The 23,917-nt window shown below is 41.0% G+C and overlaps 1 protein-coding gene across 2 annotated transcripts; it reads left to right on the top strand.

Annotated features, from left to right (window-relative positions):
- The first annotated feature begins 1,879 nt into the window (after window positions 1–1,879).
- Window positions 1,880–16,579, top strand: RIC3 (RIC3 acetylcholine receptor chaperone). 2 transcript variants are annotated; one of them, XM_077818383.1, is made up of 6 exons: window positions 1,880–2,077; window positions 3,668–3,746; window positions 6,823–6,916; window positions 14,579–14,724; window positions 15,930–16,116; window positions 16,168–16,579. In XM_077818383.1, exons 1-6 carry the CDS (start codon window positions 1,886–1,888, stop codon window positions 16,421–16,423), a joined length of 954 nt encoding a protein of 317 aa, XP_077674509.1. In that variant the 5' UTR covers window positions 1,880–1,885; the 3' UTR covers window positions 16,424–16,579. The 2 variants fall into 2 exon arrangements, with proteins under 2 accessions (XP_077674509.1, XP_077674508.1); XM_077818382.1 differs by having other exon boundaries at window positions 14,576–14,724.
- Window positions 16,580–23,917: the final 7,338 nt, after the last annotated feature.

Below are 23,917 nucleotides of genomic sequence, written 5' to 3'. Positions count from 1 at the left end.
GTGCACTGATTTCAATAAGACTTTACAGAGTGAAAATGATTGTATATTATTGCATAGAAAGATTATGCATCGTTATAGTCATGTTGCTGTTAGTGCTTTTTGCTGTTTGATTAAATCATTGAGGTAGGTGGGAGCTGAATGAAAGTTCAGCTTTTAAAGAGATGTGGTGACCTTGAAAATCACTGCACTTCTGTCAGTTTTTCCTACTTTTGGCACCAAAGTTTACTAGAGCTGAAAGAGGTTGGCGGACAAAAATCTTTCGCTATTTCCCTTTATTTACTGTGGATTTGACAGCACTTTGAACTCCATCATTTCACTTTCCCCTATGTAGTCAATTTTCTCTGTTGTTTGTGTGAGTTTTTTTCCCTCACAAAGTAAGAAATAAGAAAATTTGGCAATTACAAAAATTGGCAGTGAAACTCAGGGGCAGGTGTAATATCAGAAACTACTTCAACTCCTTTTGTGTAAATAACTAGATTTCAAGTTGATCGTGTCCCTTTACCTCTAAGTTTATTTCTTTATGTAAATTTAAGTTTTTAAAGGGTGGTTGATGCTTCATGGAAAATGTAGAAAAATAATCAGTTTAAAACAGTTCTGTCACATATTTCTGTCCCCTCTACCCGCAACTGATCTCCTTTACAAAGGGCATTTTAGTGAATATGAGATCTGTTTCCTAAGAGTTTTCCCACTCCTGCTGCTTACTCCCCACCTGAAGTGATAGTGTTTTGTGTATGACATCGTAATTGTTTCCATAGCAACCTGTTGTTACAAGACCTTCCTGCTGTATCTACAAGACTCTTGTAAATAAGATATTATGTCTTACAAGGTACACTTTTAATAATTCAGTAAAATGGACTATAGTAACTCTGAAAGAGCTGTTTGAGCTGTGTTAGATTGAGAATTCTTTGGTTAGTGACACGCACCTCCCCCCCCAGCACTCTAAGAAAAAGAAAAGCTGCTACTCAGTCAGCAACTTTTAAAATAAGGGCTTAATTTGTTTAAAAAAATTATTTCTGTAACTTCCTCTAAAGCAATCGTTTTACTCACTGTAATGCATAACCTATACTCAGGGCCCCAGGTGCTGTGTGGCCCAGTGGAATGCTGGGGCAAGCATCCCTTAATTCAGTGGCAATATTAATTTATTCCGTGAAATACCCTTCATTCCACACCCACCCCTTGCAAAAATACTTCCCTCTTACATTGTCTTGCTCTTTGTATCTATCAATCTCTCCATTAATATTTTTGTAAGTAAATACTTTGTGTAACCAACATCTTTCTTGAATTAAAAGTTAGTAATTAAAATAAGATCATAAATACTAATTTATTACATGAGCTGTAAAGAATCAAGTACAGTTTACTGTGCTAAATAACATCACAATCCTGCAACAGGATCTGCTAGCGTGGATTCCTGCAGAGTTCCTTTAAGTACATGGGCACTGTGTCTGTGCTAACAGATTCTACTACAGGATTAGGCCTGTCCCAGGAAAGAGATGTATATTTAGTGACCTATAGTGCACAGAACCAAGAGTAAGAGTTTCTTAGTTCTAATCCTTGACTTGCTCGAAGGTCTTGGGCAAGTTATCAATCTATTTATCTCAGTCTTTTTTGTACATCCACACCTCTATTTCCCCATCTGTAACATGAGGACAGAAATTATGATTACATGTTTGGCGATACTGCACATAGTGAATTATTGGAAAGATTGTCCACCATTTTATCTTCAGCACACTACCCTTTCATCGATGCAAATGTGGTGCTTTAAAACAAGAACACAGAAGTGAAGCCAAATCTGCAAACTACTATTTCACTTCCACACAGAAAAATAAAATTAATGGAAGAAAAATCTTCAACTTGTTTTTCAGGGAAGACAAGTCGTTTTCCACCAATGATGCGTCACCAGATGTCCCCCGATGGCCGGTCTTCTGGTGCCCATTTTCCAAGGTCTCACCTGGCAGAGGCAGTTGCCAAGGCCAAGGGTGGTGGAGGAGGAGGTGGCAGTGGGAGAGGTCTGGTGGGGCAGATCATACCCATTTATGGATTTGGAATCCTGTTATACATACTGTACATTCTGTTTAAGGTAAGAATAAACATTTATTTTTAAGCCGCTGATGCACCTGTGAAATCTCCTAAAAAGTCTAACTTTGGGCTTGTTTTAAAAAATCATTTAGACGAAAATATTTTTCATTCCACCCAGCTCAGAAAAGGACACAAATTAGTGAGTCGGCAATTTGTGGGACAGTGACAAATGGGCATATATGATAGCTTTCACAATAGCAAACATGGTATTTAAGGATGTACCTGCATTACAGCTGTGGGTGTAATATCCAGCTTGTGTAGATGTACCCGCACTAGCTTGCTAAATATAGCAGGAGGACTCGACAATGCGGCCCTAGCTATTACAGTGTAGATGTACCCTTAGATTGCAGCAAAGGTCTTCCTATCATTTAGGTCCCACTATTTTTAGGTTAGATTACAATTCTTTTTTTCTCCACAAAGTCTGAGAGAAATAGTTAACTCTATTTTAACTATTTAAGGAAAACATCATTAGCTGGTGTAAATCATTGGAGCTTCATTAACTTCACTAGAGTTCTCCTAGCTGAGGATCTGGCCCAAAGATAAGTTTTTAAAAAAAATCACAGATTAAACACTTCTCAGATAGCTTGAACTTTTTATGGATACTTGTTACTCAGAAATGCCTAATATTTGCTCTCATGGAAAATGGAGGTTTATGCTACATCTTCCAGCTGGGGGTGTAAAGTGTGCCCTGTATGGGCTACCTGCATCACAGATTACAGCAAGGGGGAGGAAGAGCAGCCTCTGCAGGACTGTTATACCCTTTCCTGCCCAGATTGCCAGGGACCAGGTGAGCTGAAATGGACATTGCCTTGATTCTAGTCACCCAATGTGTCAGCCTGCACAGGGGAGAAACTGATCTCTGCTGCGTAAGGGGCTTGGGCAGATTGCTTCTCCCTGTAGAACAAGGGGTGAACCAGGCACTGACCAGTGACTCGGAACAATTGGTAGTCTCTGCTCAGGAGAGTCCCAGGATAAGAAGGGCAGAAGTGCTCCTGCAGGCCAGGAAAGAGGCATACTGACTGGGCATATTGGATAGCAGCATCCAAGCTTTATACTGATGAAAGGGAGTGACTAAAGGGCGTATCACTTTTTGGTAGATTCTGATGACATCTGTGTTGCTGTCACAGTGTTAGTGCAAAGCCAGAAACATACATAAATGCCAGAGAACTTTTGCCAAAGAAAGAGAGGCAAATAGGTTGGAATTAATTTCCCCCCAGTATTTTCAAAGGCCAGTCTTTGCCCAAACAAAACCCCATTTAGTAGTGGGTCTCTGTGTACAGACGGATTATAGGATTGGGCCCTTTAGAATAATGTACACATTTTTTAAATGTAAATGTGATATTTTTCAGTTAATCCTTATTTTCGGTTAAAAAAATCATTCATTATAAATACATCATAGCAGTTTCTGGTTAGCTAGGTTTCCATAGTTTCTTTCATGATCACTGTCTGTTTTTTGACTCTGGTGGTATTTTCTGTGGTTAGTTTCTAGCATAATTTTAGCTTTCTCTCCTTTTCTCGGTGTGATGCCTTTGGGGCTTCTGCACCGCTGTTGCTGTAAATTCCTACAATAGTAATTTTTTTCCACTTACAGCTCTCTTCCAAAGGAAAAACCACTACAGTGGAGCGGAAATCTCCTTCTCCTATACCTGGAAACATGAATAGGAAAATCAGTAAGTATTATTTTCCAGGTGGTTAAAAATTACCCACGTAACCATACAGTTGGACAGTGTCTTTGTCGTCAGGATACATTGTAAATCTGCTGTTCTATGTAAAGTTGATGTTAGATAGTAGTTTTTAACCATTTGTTTCGCAGAATTTGTTCTGGAACCTCCAATGCCAAATAGGAAAATACAGAAGCAAGCATTATCTTCTATGTCGCTGTGGGAGAGAGGAGATGTTGAAAGCAAATTACTGCTCCATCACTTTCTAAGTGAATGGTTAAAATCAAACCCTTTAAAGGATTGACATGTTTACAATAAAAGATGAAATGTGCAAAGAGTGGGAGCAATACAACATAGTACAAGAGTGTCTGTTCTCTTTTCTGTGTTCTTCTTGAATAAACAATTTAGTGCGGGTTTTAACTTAATATCATGGTGCTTTAAAAACATTTTTTTTACCAGTGCTCATTAGTAGTATAAGGACACTCCATCTACAAAGGGAAAAAAGGTGAAATACACATTGCAAAGTACAAAATCCTCAGTCCCCCTGAAGTGGCTCTGAAGTGGCACTATGCAACATAATGCCCTAATCCTGCAAGTCATTACATGTGGGCAAAGTAAAGTCAATTGGGGCCCACCACACAGACTCAGCAAATTGCATGACTGGGGGGCTAACAATGGAAAGGGGAGTTTCTGTCTCTCCTTAAGCATGGAAGGAATTTGCCAAGTCCCTAAAATGATCACTTATGAAACCTGTCAATCAAACATATAAAGAAGTAAGCTTCATGATTTAGAGTTCCAGTAAATAAAATATTTTTCCTTGCCTGTTTAGTAATAATAATAGTTAGCACTGGTATTTTCTAGCACTTTACACCTTCAAAGCATTAAACAAACATTAACTACTGAGTATGGGCCTGATCCAAAGATCACTGAAAGCAAAGAGAGTTTCCACTGACATCATTGAGTTTTAGACCAGACCAAAGTGCTGAAAGGCCAAATATTAAAAAAAGAAAAAATGAACCTAGCTCCAAAAAGAGCTTTCTATCTAGGATAATACTAACAGCTGAGAAGCAAAGTTCTCACAGCTAAATGCCTTTTCTTAATGTGTATGTTCTGGGGAGTTACCAGGCTGTCTGTTACATTCTCTTCCCATTGTCACACTGTTTAAATTGCTGAAAGGTTTTATACCTGTAGGTAAAGGAAGCGGCCAGCTTTCCCTCCTTCTCCCACAGCTGCCCCAGCTGTTTGTTTCTTTTCCTCCAAGTTGGATGGTCACAATACCAATGAAATAACAAATCTGCCTATTTCTAAATATACACATTTGTTGGATAATTTAATACATTAACTTTAAAACTCAGATTAGCAGTTATTTGTAATAACATTTAAATATATTTTACTGAGTTGGCTAGAGTCTCATAGAAAACACAAATACCTTATTGGGTATTAAAAAGATAATGTTACCACAGTGTTCAGATAATATTGTTGTAATAATCATGACATAAATGTACATCATGATGTTTTATAGAATCATAGAAATTAGTGATAGAATAATTAATATCTGTTGACTGTGTTTTCTACCATCTTTATTCCGGCCCCACCTCTTCCCCTGAGGCCCCCCCACCCCGGCTTGGGAGGGACTTGCCTGCGGAGCCGGGGCTGGGAGCTGCAGCCACGCAACACAGGTAGGAGGCGACCCCAGCTGAGTAGGGACTGGTGCAGGTGATGACCCGGCATCTCCCCCTCCCTCAGTAACCAGACTTTTGGTTGTCCGGTCCCCTTTTCATCCACATTTTCTGGTCGAAAACCAAGCACCTGGCCACCCTATTAAAGAATCTATCACAGTCAGAGGGGAGGCAGCATAGTGGATAGATCATTGGACTGGGATTCAAGAGACCTGAATCCTTGCTCTACCATTAACCTGCTCTATGACCTTGGGATCTCACTTTACCTCTCTCTGCCTTTGTTCACCTTCCCACCCTGTATCTATTTGTCTATTTAGGCCTCAATCATGCAAAAGCTTGAGAACTCTCTGTGCATAAAATTAAACAGATGCTTTGCAGAATCAGGGTCTTGGCAGAATTAGGGTCCTGACTTTAAACTCTTTGAAGAAGGGACAGTTTCTCATTACATGTTTGTGCAATATATGGTACAGGGGACCCAATCTTGGTTGGGGCCTCTAGGTGTTACCATAATACATATAATAAATGGATAGACTGCTCCCTTCTTGCTGCCTGAGAGCTTATGGTGCATTTATCTTCCTCCTGCACACGTGCCAATCAGCAGAGCTAGTTGCTAGTGCACTGGGGTTGTCAGGGGGGAAAGAAGAGAAAGTTCAGAGTCAGCAAGTGGCTTCCCATGCAGGGCTGTGCCGTACAGGCTTGATTAATTTCTGTATCTGGCATCTGCATGTTTCCTCCCCTCCCTCACTCCATTCTCTTATGGGCACTAGGGAAGCGTATGCTGTACTAGCAGCTCCACCATCCTTAGAAGTGGTCCAGCCTACACCTTTGACAGGTTACTGCTAGCCAGGAGGCTGGAGCCGTGGCTGTATCCCCCACCCAGATTGTGGCTGCCTCATGTGCACAGGTGTAAACTCCTTGAGCTGTCTCCCTATATCCTTGAATACCATGAAGAGCCAGACAGTATCTGACAGCAGAAAATGTATTAACTTGAGTGGCTTTGAATCTTTATTCACAGGAATTTAAGAGGTAAATGCCATGAGAACTGTTGACTTTACAATAGGGTAACATATCACTAAATTTCCTTTAGAACATAAGATTGGGTGGCTTTTTTCTGTCAGATCATTTCAATCTGCATATCAAGTGGTTGCTTGTTTGCCATTCTGAGAAGTGCTTTCTGTGCATCTCTGTGCCTTTGGGAATCTCTCTGCACTCCTTTTGTTATGCCTGGAGAAGTGAAAGAGAGAGAATGTTTCCAATAATTCTATGGAGACTGAGCTTTCATCTGCTCTTCTTAGATCCCTCAGAACCAGTTTTGTCTTAATACAGTATTTGCTGAGACAACCAGTCTGTAATACTACCAGAGGAATAAGTTTTCAGAGCTGCTAGTGGTTGTGTTTGTTTTTCAGCTGACTATGAGCTCACGCAACTACAAGAAAAGCTGAGAGATACTGAGGAGGCGATGGAAAAATTAATCAATAGAGTAGGACCTAATTGTGACAGGTATGTTTTATATTACAGGAATTTAAAGAAGAATTCCTTTCTGTTTAGAATAGATAAATTAAACTTTCTCTTGGAAGAAAATCTTCTTTTTATCAAAATGTAAATCTCTTGTATATGTTAAAATAGTAATTATGTTTCTACTTCATAATGTTGACACAATATATTTGCTCTATTTTTCACATTTTTCTTTTCAAGTTCTATATTACATTATTTTTTGCAACGTCAGTTTCCTTAAGGGGAACACCAACACCCCATTGTACATACTATGTAATTTGGAAGATAAAGACAGGTGTGTCTATATTGAACATGAAAATGTCTGAGGCCCAAAACCAAAGCAAAAATAGTGTATTTTCTGAATATTACCCAAGATGACTACTTCATTTTCTGTTAGCTTCTAGTGTTCTGGATCTTTTTATAAAACAATAATGCGGTTATACTTTATATAGATGCCTTTTTGAATCTCTGTAAAATGTTTCCTTAGGGGCAAGGCTGCATATTAATCTGCTCCAGTAAGCAATTTCCACCAGTTTAACTTGCAAACCCACTTGGTTAGTAAATATGAAAAAAGAAAATTTGCTAAATTAGTGTTTTTACATTTGTTTCTTCTCGGATAATTTGCTCACTAATATTTGGTGTAAAACTTTTTAACATACACACTGTTTAAAATTATTTTGAAATAATGATTGCATATTCTTCCATAAAAAGTTGAATTATTAAAAAACACTCCAAGAAATGTGATATGTATTTGGTTGTAATATGAAAGTTGAATACAGTGAGATTTTGTTACAAATTTTACAAAATTACAAATAAATGGTATGGGCCATTTCTAATCTGTTCCCATTTCCTTTTGAATTTAAATGTATACTCTTTACCTTCAGAATGAAAAATCTTAGCACTGCTCTAATGTTGTTTCCAATTGTTTATATGTTATTTTTAAGGGCTTGATCCAATACCCAGTGAAGTCGGTGGGAGACCAGATTGAGATTTTGAAAATTCCTAAACTGGAATTTTTGTTTGGGCCTTTGCAAAAATAGGGTTGATTTATAAAATTTGTTTCTGGATTCAAATTTTGATCTCCCCTTGGTCCCATCTGCACAAATCTCTGGGTTGATCAGTAAAGTGCAGCACTTCTTGTGGGTCTGGCTTGATGTGAGTAATTAAACATGGGAGAGGCCTGATTTCTTGGAAGACAGGATTCGGGAAGTAACTAGGTTATCAGGCTGAAAATGAAAGGTTTGTGCTAAGTAAAGGGTCAGTAAACTAGAAGACAGAATGTTTGAGTTAGCTAAGAAAAGAGGGGGAACACCCAGAAAACAATTTACTACAAACAAAATAACAATGGACAATAGAAGTCGGGAGCATAAAAATAAGGTAAAGATTAAAGTAAATCATGGACAGTGCAGGCTGTACAGGGATTGTTCACTCACAGAAACAGAAGACTTTTAAAGGAGTAAAAGGATATTTTTATAAGTATTAACAGAGAGGGAGGTGAAGAAAGATCTGGGAAGAAAAAGGTACAGGTACATGGCAATATAACAAAGTCTAAACCAAGAAACCGATGACATTTGTTACATAATATAGACTTGTCAATAGACACATCTGATTAAGGGCATCATGAATCATAAAGCTTTGAAACAATGTCAAAATTCTCAGTCTTTTCTCTTGAACAAATCCTTTCCCAGTTTGTGAATTCAGTCATGCTGCTATTATTTATTATAGCATCCAGTTAGGATCCGGGTTTTCTTAACATTCAGCTTATTTGCTGGTTTCCATTTCTTAGCATAGACCTCCTGGCCACTGCAAAAACTCCCTGCAGGAACTACTCATCTAGATTTCTCAGACCTTTGCTGAGATTCTGCTGGTGGAGAATAAAGATTTCTGGGTGTGTAGGGCTATCTCTGTTGTTCTTCCAGGCTCTTACTAGAATGTTTTAACATGGGGACAAGGCTGCAATATGTGCAAAATCATTCCATACGCATTTCCTCCAAATATCTAAGCCATATACCATATTCCTGTTTTCATCACTCTGTTCAATGTACAGTAAACCTTGAAATAATTTTTTTTTTTTTTGCTAAATTTCTATTCAAGAGATGTTTTATTCATATGACTGTTATTTGGTGTCTAAATGACCAGCACATGTTAATCCACAAAAATACTACACAAGTATCCTTGAATCTGTCTTTAATTCTCAGAAAGGAGGGTGTAAAACACTCATTTACTCACCCTCTTGTGCCTCACCACATGCAGTATATTGTGCAAGAACTTAAAGTGAAGTTTCACTCTGAAAAGTGATTTTCAAATTTGCTCAGGTTACAATTAAAGAAGATTTTCATCCTACAAACTCAGCCTGGGATCTGAAGGTCAAGTTAAGGTCTTTCAGGCTACCACATCATAACCAATAGGAAAGCTTTTATAGGTCAAATGCTGCCCCCAGTCACACCTGTGCAACCCCACTGGCCTCATGTTATATCCCTCAAACCTATTGGTTTGAGTGGGGTTGTACGAGTGTAACTAGGGATAATTTGCATACATTGAGCTGGTGGCCCTACAGTTGGAACTTAGTTAAAAATTCTGTTGATGCACAAACCAGCAAAGAATCCATCTGTCTTTCCTAAAGCAGTGTAGCTGTGCGGGAATGAGTATAGCAAATAATAAAATCTTCCTTTTGCACTGAAGGAAACAGGTCTGACTGACACAGGGAGCAGCTGTGCAGGATAAGAAACTGTATTTGCAAGTTACTTTTCATTTGACATAGTTTTTCAGTTTAAATTTGTTTCAGTCTTAGGTAGTTTTGTTTCTTCTTTTGTTTAATTATAGTTAGCAAAGAGAATGTAAAAAATGGTATGTTGTCCTTCAGCATATCTGCGCCAATGGGCTCGCTTTTCAGACTTGGATGTCTGATTCTAACAACTAGTGGCTCCACTCAGGTGGGCCCTAAGATGCCCAAATATCTATTTGCTACACCCGTATGCTAAGTGATGTCTTGAATTTCCCTAACGCTTACATTTGGGCTCTCATTTCAGAACCCAGGTTTCAAACTTAGGACTCAGAGAGCTGGAGAGCTTATCTGTTTATTGATAACAACCATCTAATTTTCTCTCAACAGTGCCGAGTCAATGCAACTAAAGAGCTGGATTTTATTCTGGCTTGTGCATCAATGAAATTGTCAGCTAATGTTCAGCTGCAAAATCTTTATTTCTGATTATTAGGTAGGAGGTAGAAATGACCCAACTTCATTCTGAGGTACAAAGTCTCGTTGACAGAGATGGCAATTAGAAAAAAACATCTTTTTACCATAAACTGAACAAATGTGCTGTGGAAATTGAGAGGGAATAAATATAGAACTCCATGGAGCCATTTTTACAGTCTCTTTTCAGCCTATAGCTGTGCTTTAATGGTGCTATTTTAAGAGGATGTAGACCAAAAGCTCCGATTACGGATTTTCATAGCAATCATGATAGCTCCTTAGGAACTGTTATGATCTCAGTGTAAGTATATAAAAACATTGCTCTACCTGCCAATGAGTATTTTGGGATTCCACAATGCAGCATGTGCTTCATTGACATGATAAATTGTAATCGCTCTTTTGGCGCTAAAAGCATGCACAGCAAAAATGAACAACTGCCATTCTCTGAAATGATCTGAAATGCCAGTGCGAACAGTCTGCCTCCTCCTCCTCTTATGCAGTGTCCAGGCATTCAGTGTATCCTGGGTGAAAGTCTCGTTGGACCGAAGACCATCACATAGCGCATGCAGCATTTAAGTTTCATTTAAGTTCTAGTTTGAGGGCTTTGGTGGGATGTAAATAGTGCATAGGACTTGTGCTGCACCTCTGCATAGTGGTGAATTTCACTGTCTGAGCAAGACATTTAAAGCCACACTATAGAGCCTTATTCAAGAGTTTCAAATACAATTAGCATAGAGTGCTGAACACCTCTTAATAGACTTTTCCTTGTGCTAGGACCCTGCCTCAGCACAGATTCACGTAGGCTGTCGGTGGCTGGCTGCTGTCTCAAGGTGATAATTATTCAGTTTACATATTTTTTGTCTCTGGAAAAGGAGGATTGGGCTGGCAGTTCTATTTCATCCACAGCCCAGGGTAGACAACTGACAAAACCCATTTCATATGGTATGATACGTAACAGTAATCTCAAATACATGTCTTCAAATTTCACAACTGCACACTTCAGATATTTATCACTTGTGATTTCAGACCCAGATCAATTTTATGGAGTGAATTCTGCCATCAGAGTTCAATGAAACCCAGAGGTGGAATTTTGCCCTATCTGATTTATAGCATGATGGGGTAATTTTATCAAACAAGACTTGTCAAGTCCATAAAGACTTGCCCTTTGGAAGTTTTCTACTGTCTGTCAGAATGGCTGCCCATGTTGGTTAACATAACTGGAGCTAATAAAGTTCCAGTTCCATTGCTAAAATCCAAGTAAAAATGAGAAAGTAGCACGATCATAAAATCCATCAGCTCTGTAAACAGCCCGTTTTCTAGTGTCCGACTGCATGGAGAATTTCAACTATCGTAGGAATTTGAGTGGCGTACAGGTGTCTTCTGCCAGTAAGAGTGTGTACACGAGGTGGGGGATGTGCGGTGACAGTGAAGAAAAAATACAGCATGTTGTCAAGCATCCATTTGGCCCATATTTGGAAGCTCTCAACTGATGCTCGCAGCTCTCATATTTCCCAGAGCAGATATACCAGAGTTAAAGTTGTGTGCAGAGCAAGGAAGCCACGGAGAGAGCCCTGCATCCCCAACTGTGTGCTGGTTTCAGGCACTGCGCCCCTGTTAGGTTTGACATTCATCTTACAGGAATACTTAAAAACAATATCTTCTGTTACTCACATGGCCAAATTTTGATCTCCGTCACTGCGATGCTACCCAGAGGTACCCACAGTTGTGGGGCACCTTGCTACTACCTGCCCCATCGCGAGAGGGAGCCCTGTCTATGCCTGCTAGCTAGGGTCAAATCCCTAACTCTCCCAGTCACAGGCAAGACAAGCACTCCCCTCCCAGGCCATGCAGGCTTGCTGTCCCGTATGCAGGCTGGCATATAGAGTGTACACTCCAACCGCTGAGTCCAGTCTCCTGCTGCAGTGTCCAGCCCCTGTTCCACTGGACACTCTGAGTTACCAGGCCTGCTGTTCCCAGAGGAACAGTACACCATAGCTTAACACACAGCATTTAGAGTTGTTTATAGAAATAACAAATGTAAGTTTATTTAACAATGAATAGAGAGTCATATGATAGCAAACAGAAATACTGGGCGGGAAAGGGTAATACAGTAGAACCTCAGAGTCATGAACACCTCAGGAATGGAGGTTGTTCGTAACTCTGAAATGTTCGAAACTCTGAACAAAAATGTTGTGGTTGTTCTTTCATAAGTTTACTACTAAATATTGACTTAACACAGCTTTGAAACTTTACTATGCAGAAGAAAAAGGCTGCTTTTAACCATCTTAATTTAAATGAAACAAGCACAGAAACAGTTTCCTTACCTTGTCAAATCTTTTTTTAAACTTTCCCTTTATTTTTTAGTAGTTTACATTTAACACATCACTGTACTGTATTGGCCTTTTTTTTTTTTTTTTTTTTTGAGCATCTCTGCTGCTGCCTGATTGCATACTTCTGGTTCCAAATGAGGTGTGTGGTTGACTGGTCAGTTCCTAACTCTGGTGTTGGTAACTGAGGTTCTACTGTATAGCAAATAAAATCATAACACACATTCTACAGCCTACACTCAACTCACACAATGCTCTCTTAGCGAATAAGGTACTGTTTACCACCAAACTCTTTCTCACAGCGTTTTTCAGCTAGGATAGCCGAGAGCCTTCTTTCATGAAGCCAAGTCCTGTGGCAACTTGTTTCACATTGGTGAAGGACAAGCAGGTGTTTATTTGCACCTCAGATGTACTTCCAAAAGTTCACTGTCTTTGCTCCAGCACAGGATAAACCCTGTTTTTTTCCCCACAAATCTATTAACATTTTACTCAGACTGTAAATGGGCATCCATTGTGAACCATACAGTACTCAATTTGCATAAGCATCTCTTCCTCGCTGCCTAACAGGAGTGTGAGGTTCCCCTTTGGGTGACTTTCCTTAACTCTCAGACCTAGTTTCAGAGTAACAGCCGTGTTAGTCTGTATTCGCAAAAAGAAAAGGAGTCCTTGTGGCACCTTAGAGACTAACGAATTTATTTGAGCATGAGCTTTCGTGAGCTACAGCTCACTTCATCAGATGCATACCGTGGAAACTGCAGCAGACTTTATATATACACAGAGAATAGGTATTGTTTCATATTCTCTGTGTATATATAAAGTCTGCTGCAGTTTCCACGGTATGCATCTGATGAAGTGAGCTGTAGCTCACGAAAGCTCATGCTCAAATAAATTCGTTAGTCTCTAAGGTGCCACAAGGACTCCTTTTCTTTCTCAGACCTAGATAACATATCTTTGGCGAACTAGAATGTAGAGCCCAGACCCAGAGATCCCTGTACCCTTATGCACCCTAGCTGGGACAAAGAGGTTCCTGAGTTACAGTAATACAGTTTAAATCCAGAGTACTTCAAATGAAATCAGTGGCTTTACACCTACATAACTGAGAACAGCATCTGACCCGCGATCCCTGACCACTCCGACAGTTTTACCAGAGGCCCAATTCCAATTTCACACTGCCATTGACTTCAGTGGAGTGATTCCTGCCTTACACCAGTATAAATTATATCATAATCACGCCAAATTTTTTTAAATCACAGCTGTGCTGTATGTTTATCTGTTTTTCGAAAGACAGTAACAAAAATAGTTTGCTCAGACCAACTGCTTCTCTGTTCATGGCATTTAATCAGCATGGGAGAACCTGACGACAGAAACAATGAATCACTTGGTTTCAAGCAACGGGTGGGCATATGAAAAGCCTGCTGCCTGAATATTTTTTTCCACTGAGCAGACTGAGATTACTGTACAATGAGCAGTTATAGCAAAGAGCTTGTATTCACTGGATAATAAAATATATCAATAAATGATATGAAATGATATGCCAGTAGAGACTATACTTTTGACTTAATCCTAAAATAACCTCATCTCTCTCACCCCAAATCCAGATGCCACCGTTAAGGTTAAACACAAAAACACCCTAATTTTTCATCTCTCCCTCCTGCCCAATGGAGCTATCCTGCCTGTGCCGTTTGATGATGACATTATGTTGCTGGCCAACTGGCTTAATGATGGCTGTCAGTCTGCAAATAAAATACTTTAATTGGCCAATGAGAACCCAGTACTGTCAAAGCAACAATTAAGGAGCTGCTTGAGCAGCTGCCCACACTGTCAGTGAGGAGTCGTCATGGAGTGCTATACACACTGTGTCATGTGTCATTTGAAATTCAGTGTAGGTCCTGAATGAAGCAACATGACAGGACATGCATTTTCCTGTAGTTTCTCAACCAAGGATCTACCAAGTCTTAGTCATCTTTAAAAAAATAGCCTTTAGAGTTACCATGCTGCATTCTCCACCAACTTCATAACTTTAGTTTGCATATGGCATTCTCCTGTCCCTCTTGCTTGTTGTGACCATCCTATTGTACACAAATATTAAATACTGATAATATTGCCATCCAGACTCCTTCAGGAGTGGTGTTTGATGTTTTCTAGCAGGGCCCAAAATATTACAACAGACCAGGAAAAGAGATTACTCCAGCAGCTCCGAGAGATCACTAGGGTCATGAAGGAAGGTAAACTCATAGATGGCATCTCCCCAGAGAAGGAAGCTGAAGAAGCTCCTTATATGGAGGATTGGGAAGGTAAATGCGGTTTTTTATTTCTTCTTTACTGTCATCTGAACAAAATCGTTTTGCCAGAACTGGAGAATTTCTCCCCCCCCCGCCCCAATGCAAACAGACTCCTGCACAGTTGCCTCATTTCTTTTAAGGTGGCCTCCAAGACTTTACAAGAAGGATTCGTTTTCCAAGTATATTAATGAGCAAATGGATTTTGAACTATCCAGCATTTCACATTGCCTGGATAACACAGTATCTGCTGCCAGAATTGGCAGATGAGCTTGAGTACACGCCAGTTGATACTTTGTCTTGGCTGACATAGATTTATTTCTGTGCTTTTCTTCATTTGGCCAGGTTTTATTTTCTTCAGCGTTATACCACAGAAATAAGAACCAATATATTTTGCCTTATTTACTTAATTTTGGTTTTGTTTCTTTGCTTGCTCTAATATTGTAAAGATAATTGGAGAACTTAACTCCAGGAGTTCTGTCTTTCTAAAATTCTGCTTTTTAAACTCTTTTTGATTTCTCATTGTTGTGTTGTGTGATGGTGTTTTAAAAACATCCTGACGGTGTTGTTGAATTCTAAAGGCTTTTTTTTTTTTATTGTAGACTTAATTTTTTGCCCTTTAGGAAGCTTTCAGAATCGTCCAGAACATAAATGGTAGCCTCAAGCTCTGCTTTCTTAGTCCAGTTCTTGATGCTTTTTAAAAAAATGAAATAAACAAAAGCATTCGGTTTTATCTAGTTATCCAACATTGTAAAGGACGTTGTTTAATTCTAGATCTGAGGTCTTCAAAACATGTCTTAGAGAGGCACTGAGGTATTCAGAAATGTATTTACTTAAAGATCAGTGGCAAGATCTTCAAAATATTGTCACCTAGCAGCTCCCATAGCTCTCAATCTAGCCCCAGTGGTGGGTGTGGAGTGCTTTTGAAAATCTGTTGGAAATCCTGACCCCCATGGTAGTCAATGGCTTCAAATTGGCTTCAAAGGGGCCAAGATTTCACCCCATCCCCTACAAGTTTGGGATGGTATTAATTTGAATTAGCTGTACTTTAGGGAGCCTCAGCAGAGTAAAAGCGAACTGTTGCTCTCATAAGACTTTAACATTCTTATGATAAGCTCTAAATTCCTTGAACAGATTTGTCAGCGTGGTTGTTGTATCAGAATGGTCTATTTTAAAACTGGATTTAATATTTTAAGGTTCATGTCACTTTTGTTCCTAAGGTTATCCAGAAGAGACCTATCCTGTCTATGATAATTCTGAATGCATCAAGAGTAGACAGGACACAATCCTTGTGGATTACCCTGATCTGAACGAGCCCTCTGCTGAAGAGATAGCTGAAAGAATGGAGGTTATGGAAGATGAGGATTATTTGTGTAGTGAAACTTTACTGTCTGCTCTCACTACAGAGTGTGAAAGCCATGATATAGGACAGAAAAAGGACCAGCAGATCAGCGTCAGTGACCAAGGTGGTGTCCTCCATCACAGCCATAACTTTGAGAAGTGCTACTGTTGCCACTATGAAGAGGATGATCCTGCTGTCATCGCAGAGAATGCTGGGTTCCATGCTGACAGCTGCAGTGAGGCTGAAGACACAGCCAAAGATGATCTCTCCATGGATTCTGACAACGAAAATGCAGGACTGAAAAGCCAAAAAGCCAATGATATGGATGCAGTAGGCATGCTGAGAAAGCGAAACACAAAGGGACTTGAGTAATAGGGACCACCATGTGTGGCTATAGCAAGAGTCCTCAAACTCTCACACCTGTGTTCTTTGTTCTTGACCCACATTTATCTTCTCCATTTCCAGCACCACCACCTGAACTGGAAGCTAATGGCCTTCTTTAAATTACTCCATTATTACCTCCAGCATATGCTTGCTAGAGACTGCTATGAATGGGAACAGAAGATTATTTTGTTCCAATATCCACACTCTGTCTTTACTTAATCCTGTGTGATTACTGCCTCTGAATAACCACCTCTTCCTCTGAAATGTTAGCTGCACTGTAGTGTCCTGCCTTGCCAGTATTAGGAATGGACTTCCTGCCTCGAGCCTACCTGCTGCCTTTGACAGCTATCAGTTATGAAAACAAGACCATTTGCATCAGATTATTTAGGAAGATGGAGAGGAACGTGTTAAGTTGTTGAGTCAGCAGTGTGCCCTTGTTGAGTCAGCAGTGTGCCCTTGTTGCCAAGAAGGCCAATGGCATTTTGGGATGTATAAGTAGGGGCATAGCGAGCAGATCGAGGGACGTGATCGTCCCCCTCTATTCGACATTCGTGAGGCCTCATCTGGAGTACTGTGTCCAGTTTTGGGCCCCACACTACAAGAAGGATGTGGATAAATTGGAGAGAGTCCAGCGAAGGGCAACAAAAATGATTAGGGGTCTAGAACACATGACTTATGAGGAGCGGCTGAGGGAGCTGGGATTGTTTAGCCTGCAGAAGAGAAGAATGAGGGGGGATTTGATAGCTGCTTTCAACTACCTGAAAGGGGGTTCCAAAGAGGATGGCTCTAGACTGTTCTCAATGGTAGCAGATGACAGAACGAGGAGTAATGGCCTCAAGTTGCAGTGGGGGAGGTTTAGATTGGATATTAGGAAAAACTTTTTCACTAAGAGGGTGGTGAAACACTGGAATGCGTTGCCTAGGGAGGTGGTGGAATCTCCTTCCTTGGAAGTTTTTAAGGTCAGGCTTGACAAAGCCCTGGCTGGGATGATTTAACTGGGAATTGGTCCTGCTTTTGAGCAGGGGGTTGGACTAGATGACCTTCAGGGGTCCCTTCCAACCCTGATATTCTATGATTTTATGATTCTATGAAGTTTCGTAGCTTCTCTTTTGCGCTGAAGCAGATGGTAAGTATCTTCTCACCTAACCGGCAAGGCAATCTGCAGGGACAACACGAATGACCAATTCCTTTTTCAACTACATTGCTGTCACAGTAATTAATTAATATATACGACACAACAAGATATGCATTCCTTGACCATTGGGGCACTCTGGGCCAAGTACCTGCATGCACTTTCAGAAGTGAAACAGTGTCTCAGGGCTGCACGTGCTCACATGCCTTTATCATGTGGCTCCTTAATTTAAACCTCTCACAAAGCATCCACTAAGGTTTACATTGTACGTTATTTATGATAGCAGCCTACTGTGAAAATAGTCCATAGAAGGGAAAAATCGTAGTGAAAACACTGTAAACTCTTTTCTTCTTCTATTTAGAATATATTTATTTTTACTTTATTTTTAAATGCATCCATTGTAAAGAGTTGTGGTCTCTTTAGGACTCCGTCTTGCTCCAGCTATGTCTTGAATAGTTTGATTACTTTCTGAGTATGTGTCTCAACAACAGTTAGCACAGGCCTCACGCAACGGAGAGGCTGAAGGGAAGGTGGCTCTTAGCCTGCTCCAAGTTCTGGTGGGGGCAAGGGTTGCTTAACTTACTGCGGTGCTAGAGCTCCCGCTAGGCCCCGTTCACCTGGGTGGGGATGCACACAAGGCATGCCAGACATGCCCACGCCTGGCCCCTGCACAGCCCCAAGCACCTCCCCTACGTCAGGAGTGGTTCGCATAGAGCCAGTCACTTGGAACATGTGGATGCCCCTTCACGACAGGGTTCCCGTGGAGCAGCTTTGTGCTGCTACTGAAGGTTTTTTGTTTTTTTTTCTCACCTCTACTTAATGAAGCGTTAAGCTGGAGCAGTAATGGCAGGTGCTGTCAGGTACCAGACCAGAAGTTGTTTCATGCGCCCTGCCCGCTAATATTGGCATGTGCTTGCAAACAAATGCTCTAATGAGCTGCTTGGTCTCTTGTTTGCCTCGATGCCCAGCTGCTGAAAAGGGCACTGTTTTCAGTGGCAAGACATTATGCCACTTCATTTAGGGAATATGCTCCCGCCCTTTACAAGCGGCATTTCTTTCTCCATGTAGCTCCAGCATCAGTGCTTGTAAAATACTTTATTAGCTGTACTAACAGTTGTGTGAAAAGCAAATACTCCAGGGGAGGGAAAGGCAGTCAGGGGACTGTAGACACTTCTGGCTGTTAACATACATCTTCATATATTACTCCTGGGGGACTTCTGCACCACTGCGTGCTTTTTTTTCTACCCACCAAAAATAACTTTTGCCCACCAGGGGGCACTGTGGCACTAGAACTGAGCAGCCACTCCCAGCCAGCCGCAGCTACCATAGGCAAGAGAATGAACCTGCCTTCTTCCCAGTGCCAGTCAGGAGACAGGGAATCAGACAGCATGGGGGTTGCTGGGGGGGGGGGGGTCACAGGTGGGTTCATAAGGGCTAGTGGGGGAGGACAGCTTGTGTTTGGAGCTGAATGAGGGTGGAGACTGAGGGCCACAGCGGGGTGGAGTAGGGTTGCAAACTTTCTAGTCACACAAAACCGCCTCTGCACCGAGGCCCTGCCCCCCCGCTCACTCAAGCCCCCTCCCACTGACACTCGCTCTCCCCGACTCTCACTCGCTCATTTTCACTGGGCTGAGGCACAGAATGGGGTGAGGGCACTGGCCGGGGTGGGCAGGCTCTGGGTTGGGGCTGAGGGGTTTGGAGTGTGGGAAGGGGCTCTGAGGTGCGGCAGTAGGAAGGGATACAGACAAATGAGGGGTTCAGGGTACAGGAGGGGGCTCCAGGTTGGGGGCCAAGTGGTTCAGTGTGCGGGAGGGGTTCCGAGCTGAGGCCAGAGGTTGGGGTGTGGGAAGGGGTACAGAGTCCAGGGTAGGGCCAGAAATGAGGGGTTCAGAGGGCAGTGGGGTTCAGGAAGGCATTTGGGTGTGGGAGGGGGCTCAAGGATGGGGGTGCAGGCTCCAGGCTGGGGCAGGAGGTTGGGGTGCAGTGGGGTGAGGGTTCTGGGTTGGGCCAGCCTGCAAGAGGGGGACTAGGGCTGGGGCTGAGGGGTTTGGAGTGCAGGAGGGTGGAGGGACACATGGGACTGGGCTGAAGGTGTGCAGGGCCACATGGGAAAAGGGGGTGGCTGAGTGGGGGCACAGACACACATGTGGGGAGGGGGGTGCAGAGACACATGGAGAAGGGGTGCAGGGACACATGGGGATTGGGTGTCTGAGTGGGGTTGGAGGGACATATGGGGACAGAGACAGATGGCCTGACTGAATGGGAAAGGCTAAGGGTCAGCCAGGAGCTGCATGGGCGAAGCTCCCTAACAAATCACTCCCTACCCCCTAAAAAAAACCTATTTCATATTTTTCCTACCCACACCAACAACCCTCCAAGTTCACAGCCAGGCTCCTTCCTGGCAATTACTTCCCCTCCTTCAGGTCCTCTCTGACCTCCCTCAGCCTTTGCACTGTTTCTGAGGGGTACAGGCAACAGTTCTGTAGTGTAGTTTAAATTAATTATTACTCAGAGTTCTGTATCAATATGTCTTGTAAGGAATCAATTTGTCTAAAAAAACATTTCCTGAATCTTTTTTGTTGTCTGTATTAGCACAGACACAGTTGCTGATGGGTATTTAAATGACCAAAATAATGAAAACTGGTGTGATTATATTGTTATTTTTGACAAATAAAATACACACAATTTTAAACTATTGGGTGCAGAATTTTTAATTTTTTGGCACAGAATTCCCCCAGGAGTAATGGATTTGACTAAACAGGATTATCATCCACAGTCATTGTTTTGTAGACTTGATGTAGCACATGGTGCATTTTAATCTGCTGCAGGAGCCCAAATGGTATCATGAAAAACAAAGAGAGCATCTGGGTTTCTGAATGCGAATCAGATTTTATAGCAGGTCATGGAAACTAGGATTTAGGAAATTCGGATGTCTGAGAAAGTGTGCTTCTAGCATTCAGTGTCCTACTGTTTATAAATACATGTCTGTGAAATTAAAAAGGGTTTTGTTTTTATTTGATTTTTGGTTGCTGTTTGCTATACATCTCAAAACAAATGTAAATTGAGTAAAAGTGCCACATACGTCTTTAGAGTTAACTCTCTTTAATAACATTTGATACTAAAATGCAGGACGTTCTTTGCAATAGCAAAGTCAGTTCAGATCCGTGCAATAACCAAAGGCATAATCTGAAAGAAAGTACTAAAGAATGAACAATTTTGATGCCCACTTTACTGAGGACTGATAAAGACACCCTTAACACCCTCAATAATTCATAATTCATTCAGTAATTCATTCTCAAACATGTGCCCATAAAATCTTTGTACCATGCTACTATGTGGTGTAGGTGTACTTGGGAATTTGTACAGCAAAATTATCAGAGGGTTTTTGTTTTTCTTTTCATTTAAGAGACATTGGTACTATTGTCATATCCAGTTCTCTATAAAGCCTGGCCTAACAGCAGACCTCAAAGGAAATGAAATAACTGATGAAATATAGAAATCTCTTTAAAACAACATTTCAGAACTTCATTGAGTTGGCCCAATGCCCAACCAAGGCAATAGTGAATCCCTGGCCAGTGACACAGTTGAGGTCTGATAACTTGGGCTCTACCATGGCTAAAAACAAAAGCTACTTGTGGAAAGGGGAGAGGTTTCTCACTTTCTAAATATTCCTAGCCCTAACAGCTCATGAGATACTAGACTTTAAACTTGCCTTGGTCCAGGACTGATCATCACAGATGAATGTAGATGTGAGAGGAAATACCAAATGTCGAGGGATAGAAGAAAAACAACCGTCAGATTGTTTAATTTATTTTCTTCATAGAGTTGACAGATGGTTGAAAATGCTTAAAGCATTAGTAGTAGCCCTAGCAGAGACGGATGACTAGCCCTGATAAATGCAATTTATCATAAGGTTTGATCTATTTTGAGCTGCAGTTTCACGGGTATAGAAATACAGGGAATGAAGGGAGTAATGCTGATGTTGCTTAATAGAGAATTCTTGAGAATCTGTGGGTTCTGCTTTAGATCCAAACACAGATCTTTTTCTTTTCGACATTGCCCTGCCACGCTGTTGTTGCTGAAACAAGATTAGGTAACTGCTCAGAACTGCTATACAAATACAAAGTCAGTGATTAAGGCTAACAGATGCTAAGAGGCTAATTGAGAAGTTAGTAGCAGGTGAGTAACCAACATAGGGCTACATGGGGGACAGTTAATTTTCAGATAAAGGTAATTCGGATAACTGGAATTATACTGTACTTGTACATATTGACTGTATTTAAATTAAATGTATTTAAGGGGATGCAATTTTCTGTATAGGTGCCAGGTTGACTGTCTTGGAAAGTGAAGTCCATTTTAGGTATCAAACAGGTAGAGTTAAAGATTATGCCAGAGAGAAGCTGGAAAAGTCAGCACATAAAGAACTGATGGGAGTGATCTATTCCTCCTAATGGGAAATAACACAAGTATTATGGCTTGGATAGTATTTGAGCGTGGACAGATAACGAACTGCCTAAAGGGCACCATATTTTCAGACTGAGTGTGACATAGTAAGGTACCACATCAACAATACATGAAGCTTAATAACTACATAAAGTCTGCATTCACTCCTTGCTCTTTGTGCAAACCTCCCTTTGACATCAATGGAAAGTCTGTTGTGGACAGTAGGGAGTATACAGTCCTGAACTGATAGTCCAGCCCCAGACTGTAGTTAAATATGGAATCTCTCTCCTCTGAATTAGTTCGATAGCCTTCCTTCTACAGGCAGGTCTTGAACTGAATAATATGCTTCTACCCCAGCTAACTTATTTTTGTTTACATTAATTTACCTTGTTTCCTCTTCAAGATAAGCATATATTTATATAAGCATCTAGAAATAGGGTCTTATAATGGAAAGCATTGGGCAGCCTTAATTACTGGCATCGCTACCAGTACTGCCTCTAATTCCTAGTAGAGACAGCTCTACATTTTGGAGACATGCTCATCTGGATACAGATCAGAACGTCCTAGATGGAGGGCCGACCTCTATAACTGGCCAAGTCAAAATCCCAGATCCAGATCCCCTCAGACTTGGGATCGTGGTAAACCTGTGCTACATTCCCCAGTGCTGTGGGGCTCACTGACAGCGTGCATCACTGTACTGTGCTGGTACACAAGCGGCCAGCCACTTAAAGCAATACACATCTTGTTAAAACTAAACTGAGTAGCCAGCGTCTTGCTTAAATGAAATCTTTTGTCCCAATAAAATTATATCTATCCCCCCCACACTTAATCATTTCTGGTACTTTGTTTACCACTGCTGACAATTACCGGCGTAACAAGCAGACTACAAAATGGCGTCTGGACTACCAGATCAGTGCTGGATACACAGAATACTAAAAATGGAACTAATGAGGTGATGTTTGGGTAGCAGTTAAACACTCAAGTAATCTTCCATCTGCATCACTCATTGACACCAATTAAGTCCCATTTGTTAGGGTTTTTCTTTATCAATTTAATGGCATTTTGTAAAAAGTACAACATAAGCTTAGGCTCTAGGACCCAGCACAATATGATTCTCTGATAAGAACTACTTTACCCAAACAAGACAATCAATCCTTTTCAACTGCCCTCATCGCTCTCAGTGCAACAGCAAGCAAGACACCAAATAAGATTTTTTAAATGGTTCATTTCTATGTCTGTTATTTCAGCACTGACACATTTTAAGTTGCATATACACAGCAGCAAATCACAGAAATACCATAGCTGTGATATCAGCAACGACCAAATCTTTTATTTAATGCTTAAGAAATTAGAACTGGGGAAGACGAGTATTGGCAATCGGCTAAACCTCGCTTTAGCAATTACAATGAGGAGTCCTTGTGGCACCTTAGAGACTAACAAATTTATTTGGGTATAAACTTTCGTAGGCTAAAACCCACTTCATCAGATGCATGGAATGGAAAATACAGTAGGGAGGTATAAATACACAGCATATGAAAAGATGGGAGTTCAACAAAAAAACTTCTTCAAAACCAGATTCCAACGAGAAACTGCAGAAACTGGAATTAATTTGCAAACTGGACACGATCAAATTAGGCCAGAATAAAGACTGGGAGTGGATGGGTCACTACAAAAACTAATTTCTCCCTGCTGATACTCACCCCTTCTTGTCAACTGTTTGAAATGAACCACCTTATTTACATTGGCCTCATTAGCACTACAAAAGTGATGTCCACCCCTTCATGTCTACTGTTGAGAATAGCCCACTTCCACCTTAAGTGGCTCATTAGCACTGACCCCCCACTTGGTAAGGCAACTCCCATCTTTTCATATTCTGTGTATTATACCTCCCTACTGTATTTTCCACT

This window comes from Eretmochelys imbricata, chromosome 6 (genome assembly GCF_965152235.1).
Source record: "Eretmochelys imbricata isolate rEreImb1 chromosome 6, rEreImb1.hap1, whole genome shotgun sequence".
Lineage (NCBI taxonomy): Eukaryota > Metazoa > Chordata > Testudines > Cheloniidae > Eretmochelys > Eretmochelys imbricata.
Note: the sequence above shows the minus strand (reverse complement) of the source record. Positions and strands in the feature narration are given on the sequence as shown.